General features: G+C 42.3%; 1 protein-coding gene across 1 annotated transcript; it reads left to right on the plus strand.

The window, feature by feature from the left end:
- Window positions 1-726: 726 nt before the first annotated feature.
- On the plus strand, window positions 727-6,508 carry LOC132497334 (zinc finger and SCAN domain-containing protein 31-like). Its single transcript, XM_060110445.1, has 4 exons — window positions 727-807; window positions 1,778-2,286; window positions 2,577-2,706; window positions 5,551-6,508. Exons 2-4 carry the CDS (start codon window positions 1,858-1,860, stop codon window positions 6,312-6,314), a joined length of 1,323 nt encoding a protein of 440 aa, XP_059966428.1. The 5' UTR covers window positions 727-807; window positions 1,778-1,857; the 3' UTR covers window positions 6,315-6,508.
- The last annotated feature ends 5,816 nt before the right edge of the window (window positions 6,509-12,324 follow it).

Genomic DNA, 12,324 nt, shown 5'->3' on the forward strand with positions numbered 1-12,324 from the left:
GGTTGATGCATATTATTATGTTTTCTAAAGCCATAGAATGTATTACACAGTTTATATTAACCTTAATATAAACTATGGACTTTAGCTAATAATACTTTATCAATATTGGCTCACTGATTGTAACCAAAGATACCGCACTAATGCAAGATGTTCATAATAATAGGGTTTTTGTGTAGCCGGGGAGGGGGTTTGGAGGGGCCATGTGGGAAGTCTATACTTTCTGCTCCATTTTTTCTGTAAACCTAAAACTACTCTTTAAAAATAAAGTCTATTAGGTTTTTTAAAGCTATTTTTCAGCAAAAAGACATCGGTTGGGAGTAAAAAGGGAAGTGGGAGCCGATATCTGGTGTTCATATAACAAAGAGCTCATATCCAAAATGTAAAAAGAACTTTCACTCATCAATAATACACTACAAAAAGGGCTCTGAGCTAACTCCTGGAGTGTGGCAAGTCTCAGCAACCTTGTGGGTGATTTGAACTTTATCGACTGGCTCAGATTTCCTCAGGAGAAGGCAGGGGGTGAGAAAGAGAGGAATAAAAATCCAAACGCCAGAATGAAGGGCTCCTCCCGACCTAGCCGAACCTGGTGAAGGCAGTAAAGTCGGCGGAGTAGTAAGGTTGATCATAGAGAGGACCGCGCCTCCGGATTCCTAGGCGGGCACCGGAAGTGGCCTCGGGGTCCTGGGCGCCTTTTGCTCGGCCGTTTTGGGTTCCTGGTTGGCCCGGCGGGATGGTAGCCTAAGATTTTGCCATAACTACCTGCCAGGGCTAGTCTCCAGGGAGCGCCAGTCATCCCCAGAGCTGCGGGTGAGCGGTCGGGCTTCTCCCCAGCCAAGCTGCAGAACGCCCCATCTCTGTTGTCCCACGGGCCAGAGGTGGGACGGGGAGGGGGTCTTTGCGGCTTGGTTGTCCTGTTCTCCCCCCAGCACGTGCACACAATGCTTGGTAACGAGCTCAGTGACGATTTGTGTCTCTACTGTTCGGTTTGGATTTGTCGCTGTTATTTTGACTTTATAATATAGCTTAAACCACTCAGATTTTGCTTAATTCTCATTCTTTCATACACGATGGAGGCGGGGTGGGGTGGGGTGCGGTGGGAGAGGGAAATGTCTCAACTGAGGGTTAGGTGCTTAATCCTTTATTCCCTGAACGAGCACTATAACCAATTTATGGAGCTGTAGTGTATTACTCCTCTGTAATTGATTCCTTTAAATGTCGTGAAAGTTTTACTGGAAAAATAACTATGACTCGGCTCATGTGTATATTGTCATAGTAAGTTTACTAAAGTGTGGCAAGATCCATCTTCCCTTACCTTGCTAAGGATCAGGAAGCCTCCTTTTCCCTCTACAGGAGTGTCCCAAGACCCATCCTGCCCTGCTGAAGCAGTTCTATGAAGGGGTGGTAGATTATGAGTATACATGAAAGAAAGCCTTGGCAAATGAGCTATGGTGGTCTCCAGCCTTCGCTCATGTGCTTTACTTCTTCCTGTAATGTAGTTCTTATAAACTAAAAAGTCTTTAAATTCTGAGAATGTGGCCTTATTTCCCACAATAGAAGTTCTAATGCTAATATTTATGTAGCACTTTCCTGTATATCAGCAGCCAAGTGCCCTTTCTCAGTAATTCTGATCTATTTTCACGTTTCTTAGGAATATTATCCTACTAACGTTCCGCTACTCAGGAACATCACCTTGGCAATGAGTCTTCATTATTAATAACATAGGTTCTTGACTGCTCTAGTTATTCTGCTGTTTTAATAGTGTGTTCTCCTCCAACAGGAGTGCTCTGATCCTAAGGTTCTTCCTGATTCCTGGTATGTAAGACAAGTGAATCCTATCCTGAGCCATTGCACTCTAAGATGTCCACCAAGTTGAGAGAACACGCAGCCTTGACTCCTGTGGTGCACACTCGAGAGGAGCAGGAGGGACTGAGAATCGTGAAGGTAGAGGAAGAGGAGAACCATGCTTGGGAGCAGAAGCCTCGCCAACCAGGGAATGTGCACCCTTATCAGGAACTTTTCCGCCAGTGCTTCAGGCAGTTCCGTTACCAGGCGGCCCCTGGACCTCGAGAGGCTCTGAGCCAGCTCCGGGAGCTCTGCCAAAAGTGGCTGCGACCTGAGATGCACACCAAGGAGCAGATCCTGGAGCTGCTGGTGCTGGAGCAGTTCCTGACCATCCTGCCCGAGGAGCTGCAGGCCCAGGTATGGGAGTATCATCCAAGGAGTGGAGAGGAAGTGGTGACTGTGCTGGAAAATTTGGAGACAGAACTTGGAGACAAAGGACAACAGGTGGGAAAAGGGTAATCTATTGTTCATTTATGAGAACCCCAGGGGTCTACCAGCAAAGAGAGTGGGCATGGGTAAGCAAGAGGATTTTATAACCATTATTTTCTGGGCTGACGCATTATCCTCTGTTTTCCCTTTAAAGCTCTGCTGCTTTTGTGAACTGATTAAGACACTGGTTTCTTCATCATTCTGCTTTCTGTACCCATAGGAAATTTTATGTTTAATCGAACTTTGAGGTTTAGTTAGCTATTGCTGATCCTCTCATGAACCCAGCTCTTCTTGTATGTCCTTAGGTCCAAGCCAGTGCACATTACAAACAAGAAGTGCTGTGGAAGGAAGTAGGACCTGTAAGCCTTGCAAATCAGTCACTTAACATCCAGCTGAAGTGTGATCCTTGGGAGCATTTTCCTCTGCAAGAGAATGGTAAGCTTTAAAATGTGAATCTTTTGTGATCTTTTGGAAGCACTGAGTATAGCATCTGCTAGGAAGCAGTATTTCTGGTGAAAAAAGTGGTATCTAGAATAGCAGAATAAGTTTAACACCAGAAGGTTATTTACAAAGTGAGCATATCTAGAGTTGATTTAATTTTGCATTGGGATATGTGGTATTTTTTAATTGGGTTATGATAGTGGTTTACAATTCTAACTGTGAATCCAAATCATTATGGAACCATTTTAACAATACAGATACCCAGATCTACCATAGATTTACTATAGTGGGCCCTAGTACTATATGTTTTAATTAGCTACTATAGAACAATAGTGGTAGCTTATATTTTAAAAATTCAAGTAGTATAGAAAAATACAAAATGAAAATAAAAGTTCCATTCCGAAGAGTTAACCACTGTTAACATTCTCTAGTATATACTTCTAAAATTTTTCTTGTATATTCAAGCCTCTCCCCACTTTTTAGGGAAAATGGTATCATGAGGTATTGACTATATTTTTAAATTTTTTTATATTTTTGATGCTCTGGCATTTGGGGCCTTGATCATGGACAGACTGTCCTTCCCAGGGCTAGCTAATTCCTAGAGACAGCAAAGGACTCCCCTGCAAGTGGGCCTTTCATATACAGTCCAACCAATCTGGAGCCCAGTCCCCCAACCATCTCCTTTATCAAACCTTCACATACCAAGCCAATATTCCCCCTGCCCTAAATCACCCCAGGGTCAGATACCAGAGAACTAGGGACCATCCCTATAGCCCAGAGTGTGCCAAAAGTATTCAAATTATCCATCCTAAGCTTGCTCAGCATACCTACCCTGCCTTATTCCATTCCCTCCTGGGGAAACTCCAATAAAGGCTCTAGGCCATGCTCTCCCCTCTTCCCCTTAGGCCTCCTGATCAATCGTGGTGCTTTCCCATGCAGCCCTGCATGGCAGACTACGTCTTCTGTTCCTTGGGATCTACGAGTGTAAAAAATTTCTTTCTTCGTATAGTCCTTTCCATGTCTGTGTGTCTTACCATACCCACTGAAAACAAATCCTGGATACATTTTAACATACATATTATACACACCACTTTGCATTTTGCTTTTTTTTTTACCTAATGAGAATATTCAGGACATTATTCATTCATGCACCAAATACTTATTGAACATCAACTACGTGTCCAGCAGTATTCTAAGCATTGGGGATATAGAGGTGAACAAGAAGGCCAACATCTCTGCCCTCATGCAACTTACATTCTAGTGAAATCAGTGGGTACCACAATCTCAGTGCCTTCATTCAGTTGCAGTCGATGTTTGTGGCCTAGAGAAAACATGCAGAAATAACGTTATTCTTATCAGTAGAGTTATTTTATTCTTTTTGATGTTTAGTTTTCTGTTGCATACATGTATAATAGTTAATAGTCTCCTACTGATATGCATTTAGGCTGTTTCCAGTATTTTCGTTATTTTATTTATTTATTTATTTGGTTGCACCATGTGGCTTCCGGGATCTTAGTTCCCCTACCAGGGATTGAACCTGCATCCTCAGCAGTGAAAGCATGGAGTCCTAACCACTGGACTGCCAGGGAATTTCCTCTTTTTGTTATTTTAAACACTGCATCAGTGGATGTCTTTATGTAGAAGTCTTTTGGCTCTTGTGTGAAAATATTGGAGGAAAAAAATTCCTTTAAATGCAGTGAGAGATTGATAGCCACTGGATTAAAGTAGAAAACTTATTATGTAGCCAACAAAGTTACAGTGATTACCTCTAGGGAAAGTAAAAGGACACAGGGTGATGGAGAAAGATGAATTGGGGTTTGGACTTTTTACTTTTATACCTTTTGTACTGTTGAAATTTTTACCATGAGTATCCTTTTTACAGTAAAAATAAAGAGCGCAGTCTTTGAATTCAGATAAACCTGAGTTTCAGGCCAGGCTTTATCACTTAATAGTCATGTGATCACAGACCAATTATTTAATTTCTGTATTTCAGTTGCTATATCTATTACCCAGCTCATTGTGTTGCTGTGAGCATCACCAAATATTGGGTGATCACTTGGTGTTTTAGCTATCCCATTTCCATGTAACAAACCACTCCAAAACTTAGTGGCTAAAAGGAACAACCATTATGTTATCTCTCACAGTTCTCTGGATTGACTGTGATAAACAGGATGGTTCTTCTACTGTACATGATGTCAATTTAAGCTGTAGTTATCGGGGGGCTTGCCTGGACTGTGATGCTCGAGATACTTCACTCACTTCTCATACTTTAGCAGGAGATGGCTAGAAAACTGGGCTTAGCAAGATTCTGAGATGGATGGGCCTCAGGTTATCTCATTCTCTCACTCTTCATGTGTCTCTTTAGCGGGGTAACTGGACTTCTTACATGGTAACTCAGGGATCTCAAAAGCATCTTTATACAGTCTTAATCCTTGAACTGACGTATCATCACTTTCACCATATTCTGTTGGATAAAGCAAGTCACAGGCCAGCCTAGATCCTGTGTGGGAGGGGTGTGGACTACACAAGGGATGAATGCTAGAAGGTATGTTCATTGGAGACCCTTTGAAGACTCTCGGGAAATTTACATTTCTTTCCTGCCATTCTGAGTTTTTAGATCTGGGCTGGGGCCCAAACGTGTTTTATTTATTTATTTTTATTCTTATGACTCAAAGGTGCAGTGAGTATCAAAAACCATTAGGATGATAGTTCTTGCTTATTTAGCACAATCCTTGATATTACTAAGCATTCATAATGTTGTCAATTATTATTACTAATCTTACTTCCAAACGTATATGTGGGACATGTGGCACTTAAATAATCGACTTGCTCTTTCAGCAGGAGCTGAGACCAGGAATATGACTGGTGAATTTGCTCCAAAGCAGGTTTCTGCAGAAAGGAATTCATTGGTTGCTTTCCAGGATCCAAAGTGTGGAGAAACTTTTCAATATAGGGGTAAATCAGAACAGCAAAAGGTCAACCCCATGAGAGTAAAACGACACAAATGTAAGGAGTGTGGAAAGGCCTTTGCTCAGAGCTCAGGGCTTGTTCGACATTGGAGAATTCACACTGGAGAGAAACCTTATAAATGCAATCAATGTGGAAAAGCCGTCAGTTATAAATCAGCCCTTCTTTCACACCAGGAAATTCATAATAAAATAAAACGCTATCAGTGTAATGAATGTGGGAAAGCCTTCAGTCAAAACACAGGCCTGGTTCTTCATCAGAGGATCCATACTGGGAAAAGACCTTATGGATGTAAAGAGTGCGGGAAATCCTTTAGTCAAAGTTCACACCTTATTGGACATCTGAGGATCCATACTGGAGAGAAACCCTTCAAATGTAATGAGTGCGAGAGGGCCTTCACTCAGAGGTCAGGACTCATGGAACATCAGAGAAGTCACACTGGAGAGAAACCGTATATGTGTAAGGAATGTGGGAAAGCTTTCCGAGGGAGTACCAGCCTTACTCAGCACCTGAGGATCCACACTGGGGAGAAGCCCTATCAGTGTGAGGAATGTGGACGAGCCTTCATTCAGAGGTCAAGCCTTGTTCGTCATCAGAGGATCCACAGAGGGCAGAAGTCTGTTTCTGTATCCTAATTGTAAGAAGGCCTTTAATCATAAATCAGGCCTTACTGAACACTTTAGAAAGCTACGCTGAATACAGACCTAATCACTGTGTAATAAATTCAAGAAATTAGGGATGTGGTGTCTCCATTGTTATTCTAAGTAGTCAAACTAGAAGAGATTCTGATATCATCCAACAGATTGAAAGAAGCTGGTAGCTTGTCACTGGGGCAGACCATTCACATTTTGGCCTGAGTCTGTTGTGGATGCTGCTATTTCTTTCTCCCATTCTTTTGGTCCTTCTCCTTTGTGATCCTTCAGCACTTTTGCTCCTTGAAGTCACTACCATCACATACCTTGAATAGCCTGGTGATACAGTGGCTCTCAGAATTTGAACAGAAGATCACTGAGACTGTTAGTGTGCATATTATGCAAAGGAGAACTTAGCAGGATGAACAGGAAACGTGATGCTGTTGTTAAAGTTATATACATGAGGGGTAAGCTAGGTAAGTTACACTTAAAAGTGACTACTCAACGACACAGCTTGCTGTTTTGTTTGCCTCCTCTTCACCCTGTTGGTGAGGGAGGAAGTCCTACCCTAGGATTTGGAAGATGGCCAAACACATGACACCCGACACTGGACAGATGGGATTGACAGCAGTTAATTAGCCGCTTATACTCATAGCCTAGGGGAGGAAGGCCACTTGGGAGCAGAGTGAACAAATAGGAGCTCTGGGATACAGGCTTTGTAGTAATAAGATGGGGTGATGTCTGGTTTCCTTGGGAGGATATGATTGGCTTGTTTGAATAATTTCATGGGCAGGCAAGGTAGGTTGAGGAGTGTAGTTAGTCCAGCTGATGGGGAACAAGCCAAGTGGGGTCACTTCCTGCTGGGTGGGAGGCATATATAGCAAGAGCAGAGGAACCGATGGTTAGGCTTTTGGGTCCCTGTGAGGCTCAAAGATGTCAAGGTAGGACAGGAAGTTTTAGGCCTTGCTGCTCACTTTGTCAACTTAGAAAAAAGGCATAGTTTTTAGGAAAGAGTTGTAATGTATATCTGTGCCCTCAAGAGTGCTGTTTATTCATATGTACTCTTTTTTCTTTTTCTTTTTGAAACTCAGTGATACACATTCCTCCTCCAGTTTATCTCTAGGAAAAAATCCCAGAAATACCTTTGACCATCCAGCATGCCAGTTGGACTTGATCCCATATTGGTAGTGGGATTGAAGAGACATCAGGTAGCAGAGTCTATAATGCTTCTCTTGCATCTTTCTGACTTTCTTATGCTAAAAACCAGTAGAGATCTCAAGCTCAACTCCCTCACTGTCCACTGTTATCGTCTGGATACCTATGTCCTCATTATGCTTTAGTTTATCTTTTCAGCCTTTGTAATAGACAGTCTGAAAAGCATTGGTGTTGTCTTCTACTTTGAATGAAATATACTTTTCACTATGAGGAGGATTTGAGAAACTAGAAAGTTTATAAGGTAGAAAATATATAAAAGTGGGGTATTTCACTATATTCATATTTTTATAGGGACGGTATAAATAAATACCAAGCCAGAAAACTCTGGAGGTGCTAATTGTTCGTGCTTAGTGCCGTCACTTACTTTGTTTTGCCTTGTTTCAAGGCTCAGGTAGGAAATACCTGAGAGGTTGACGTCTACAGGTCAGAGGGAAACACCTATGACAAAAATAAAAGAGAAGTGGATAGAACATTAAATCTCCCTGAAGTGAGACACCTTGAAATTTAAAATGCAGACTTTCACAGAATACTTGTACATTTGAGGAATTTTCAACCAAGTGGATGAATTCTCCTGTGAAATGTGCTGATGAACTGAGCTTTTCTGGCAGTGGGAACTATGCCAGAGATGAAAACTGGCATCCTAAGGATCAGATGCATTTGGCAGACATTTGTGTAGCTCATTCATTGTTTTTAGGAATTGAATTAGCTGTCAACTTAAAAAAACTTAGAAATTTTATGCAGAAATGGGATTTCCATATTATTTTGAAAAAAAATAAGATCTGGCATCACTGGGCCAGACCTCTTACCTTCCAGTTCTTTCCATGCCCCATACTCCAGCTTCATTATGTGTCTGAGCCCTAGAGACATTTGAATTTGCTTATCTGGAGAATGACTACTTCAGAGGAGGGTTTTATTTAATCGCAGAGTAAACTAAATAGAAACAAGGTGAAGTCATCCTTGACTTTTTGATAGGTTGTTTGCAAAAAATGGAAAACCATAAATTGAGAAATTTGAAAAGTAGGATACAGGTTTCCCCTGCTACCTGAAAGTGAAGCATTCCTATGAAACTTTTTGTAAGCCGAAATGGCATAAAGCAAAGAGGCAGTTACCTTAGGACACATTTTGCTAACGAATGCACAAAATCGAGATAAAGCACAGATGCTCACAGACACAGTTCAAAGCTATAGTGGCTTAATGCTGAGATGCTGAGTGTCGTTCCCAGGGAAGGAGCTTGGTGGTGCCACTCTTACTGCTTGATTTGCGCGATACCTCTCTACCAGGCTGGCTGCAAAACAAATGCTGAACGCTATTTTCGGTTTTCGCCTTTCTTGGCAAACAAAATCCTCTTCGGCTTTCTTTCAGTTAGTGAAAACAGGTACTAATGTAGGTCTTTATTTGTAAAGGCGAAGAGGCGTAAAGCAAATTTTCAGAAAGCAGGGGATACTTGTATTTCTTGATTTAGTTTAAATAAAAATAATGAAAACATACATAAGTGTCAATAATGTTACCTTTGTGGACTTGCTAACCTTAGAGTTAGGGATGTGTTTACAAAAGTAAATATAACAGGTCTCTCCACAGTGACTTGGCTAGTATACATTTCTGAAGATATGTGTTTAAAGAACAGTTATTGCCTACATATGTGTCATGCATTTTAAGGGTATTTAAAAAGGTAAATAAAACACGGATTCAATGGTGAATTTACAATTCAAGAAAGAAAATTTACAATACAAAACAAGGATAAATGAACACAAATCAAAAACAGTTCTGCCTGGGAGAATTGGGAAAGTATATAAAGAAGGTGGGCATTTGTGGGACTTTACAGATGAATAGGATTTTGGTTATTAGTTGAGATTCTAAGAGAAACAGAGTATATATTATTCTTTTTTTTTTTTTTTTTTAAAAAAAAAGGAATTGGCTCGGATGATTGGGGGCTACTAAGTCCAAAATATGCAGGGCAGGCTGGCAGGTGAACTCAGGCAGGATTTCTGTCTTACAGTTTTAAGGCAAAATTCCCTCTTGGGGATATCTCAGTTTTGTCTCAAGGGCTTCAGCTGATTGGATGAAGCCCACCCATTATGGAGGGTAATATCCTTTGCTTCAAGTCAACAGATTGAAGATGTTTATCCCATCTACAAAATACCTTCACAGCAACATCTACGCTAGTGCTAAAACAACTGGGCACCGTAGGCAAGCCAGGTTTACATATAAAATGTAACCATCACAGATATATAGAAAAAAGCAGAAGAAGCTGTTAACACCACACGTGTCACTGATATTGCACAGGGGTGTGTTATGTGCAATTCCTTTTAAAGGGTGCTGTGTAGAGTAGTAGGTTATATCAAGACTTGTTTCTCTGGGCTGTTTACATCAAAATTGTGTCTTATTTGCTTAAGTATGCCTCCCATGTTAGAGTCCACTTCAAAGAAATTCAAAGCACTTGGGAGGTAACAGTGTAGAGGAACAAACCCAAGAATGGCATCAGGGAAATCTCACCCTGACTCGCCCAGTGCCCCTTAGAAAGCATAAAACTTGGTTGGTGAGCTAAACAGGTTGGAAAAACTTCCCTGAGTTCATTTCGTTATCCATCCACACATTTTATAATAAATCTGACCTGTCGATATAACTGACTGGTCCTTGGAACAGAGAAAGTGAGTGACTTGTTTAAAGTGACCTAGTGCAAGGCTTTAAGATTTCTTGACTCCAAGTCTGGCGTCCTTTATGCTACTGTTTTCCGACGTATATTTCCTGGGTGCAGTGGTCGACTCACAAACACCGAGAGGGCGCCAGACTGCTCTCTAGAAGAGTCTGGGTCTGCAGAAGCTGTGAAGGAGGGGGAGCACTGGAAGGCGGCCTGGAGAGGCCGGCGGCAGGGCGGCCCGGGTGAGGAGGGAGCGCCCGGTAACCACCAGTGGGGCGCCGGCGAGATCATAGAGATGCTCAGACCTTCCAAGTTCCTGTACAAACCCCGGAAGTAGAGTCTCCGGGACCGAGATCCTAGGTGACTTGTCCAGCTGTATACTTGTGTGCACGTGTCGGGTCGCACTCCAGAGCTTCAACCTCTTTTCTCTAGAGCAGAGCCAGCCGTTTTCCGGCCTCGTGGTGAAGAACCGGGGTTCCTGAGTGGGTTGTAAAGAGAGGGCAGATGCTAGAGTCGAGTTTGGGGGGCGTGGGGGCGACGCCCCGCTCTCCGTGCGCAGCCGCGGCTGCCAGGTGCGCCCTAACCCCCACGAGACCCCCATAGCGCATGCGGAGTGTGACTTCGTAGGGGCAGGGGAAGCAGGGTGGGCTGGATTTCCCTGGCGTTTGCTGCCATGCAAAGACATACCTGTCTCCGCAGCCTTGGCAACAGTTTGTCCCTAAACTGTTAGGCTTGGTTTGTCACTATTTTATCTTATAAAGTTAAAAAGCTTATGTAAATTTTTGGCCGCCCAGGTAATTTTGTTCTGTTTACAATACGTTCCTATCCCCCAGAGCCCAGGAGAGCCTTCACCTTGACTCTGTACCCTAAGTCAAGTGAACTTTGTCTTGAGCCATCATAGCCCAAGATATCAAAAGTTTGGTGTAACCCTGACTTCTGTAGTTCACGTTACTAGGAGCAGGAGGGTTTGCACATAGTGAAAGTGGAAAAGAAGCACATGCTTGGGAGAGGCCTAGATTGCCTGGGAAGGTGCATCCTCACCAGAAGTTCGGCCCCTAGCGTTTCAGGCAGTTCTGCTACCAGGAGATCCCTGGACCTCACAAATTTTGAACTTTGTCATTACTGGCTGAAGCCAGAGATGCACACCAAGGAGCAGATCCTGGAACTGCTGGTGATGGAGTAGTTCCTGACCCTGTTGGAACGGGAGAGCTTTGTACTTAGATACAGGAGAATCATCCAGCTAAGAGGTAGTAGTTGTGCAGGAGAGTCTGAAGACACAGCTTGGATATGCAGGCCAGCAAGTGGGAAAGGGGTAATCCAATATTATGTTATAAAACTGCTGAATCCTGAGCTTCCAAGAATGGGAAGGGATGCAAGCAAATCAAGATTTTCTGTCCTTTCTTTACTGGGGCTAAAGCAGTGTCTTTCTGTTTTTCTTCTTCAAAGATCTGCTGCTCATTGCTCTTGAGACTGTGATATTTGTCTGTCTCCTAACTCCATTGGAAATTTTCTTTTTGACTGAATGCTGAGGTTTTAGCTATTAGCAATGATTTCACAAACAAATTGGGCCTGTTTGTAAAGGAGCAGTAAGTGTAGTGGTCAGACTGCAAGAATTTATATCTAGACTGTACCGCTTACTAGCTCTGTGATCTTGGGCAAGTTATTTAATCTCATCAGAATCCTTTACATGTACAATGAGAAAAATTTTTTTATCCTTAGGTTCAAGCCCATGCACAAAAGCAGAAAGTACTCTGGAAGGAGGCAAGATCTTTAACCAGAGAAGTCATTGAATATCTAGCCCAAGAATAACCCTTGGGAGCCCACCCCTCTATAGCAAAGTGGTGAGTATAAAAAAGAGCCTTCTGGGAAGAAGTAGTTTCTCAAGTGGCAATATGACATGCCTGTCTTTATGCTTCATAAGGACAGCCAGGTCTGATCTGAGTAGGAATAAGGCAGAAAATTCATCTTACATGTAATGATGCTTTGCCATCAGTTACACAGAACCGAGAACTTAGCTTTGAGGAGAACTTCTCAGCTACCATCTTAATTGGGGCTTGGCCGTTGGATGTTCTTGCTCTTTACACTGTTTATTTATTTTTATATTTATTTTTATTATATTACTCTTTGAGTGACCTTTATACCACCATTTAATTTTTGGTC

The sequence above is a fragment of the Mesoplodon densirostris genome, chromosome 10 (assembly GCF_025265405.1).
Source record: "Mesoplodon densirostris isolate mMesDen1 chromosome 10, mMesDen1 primary haplotype, whole genome shotgun sequence".
Classification (NCBI taxonomy): domain Eukaryota; kingdom Metazoa; phylum Chordata; class Mammalia; order Artiodactyla; family Ziphiidae; genus Mesoplodon; species Mesoplodon densirostris.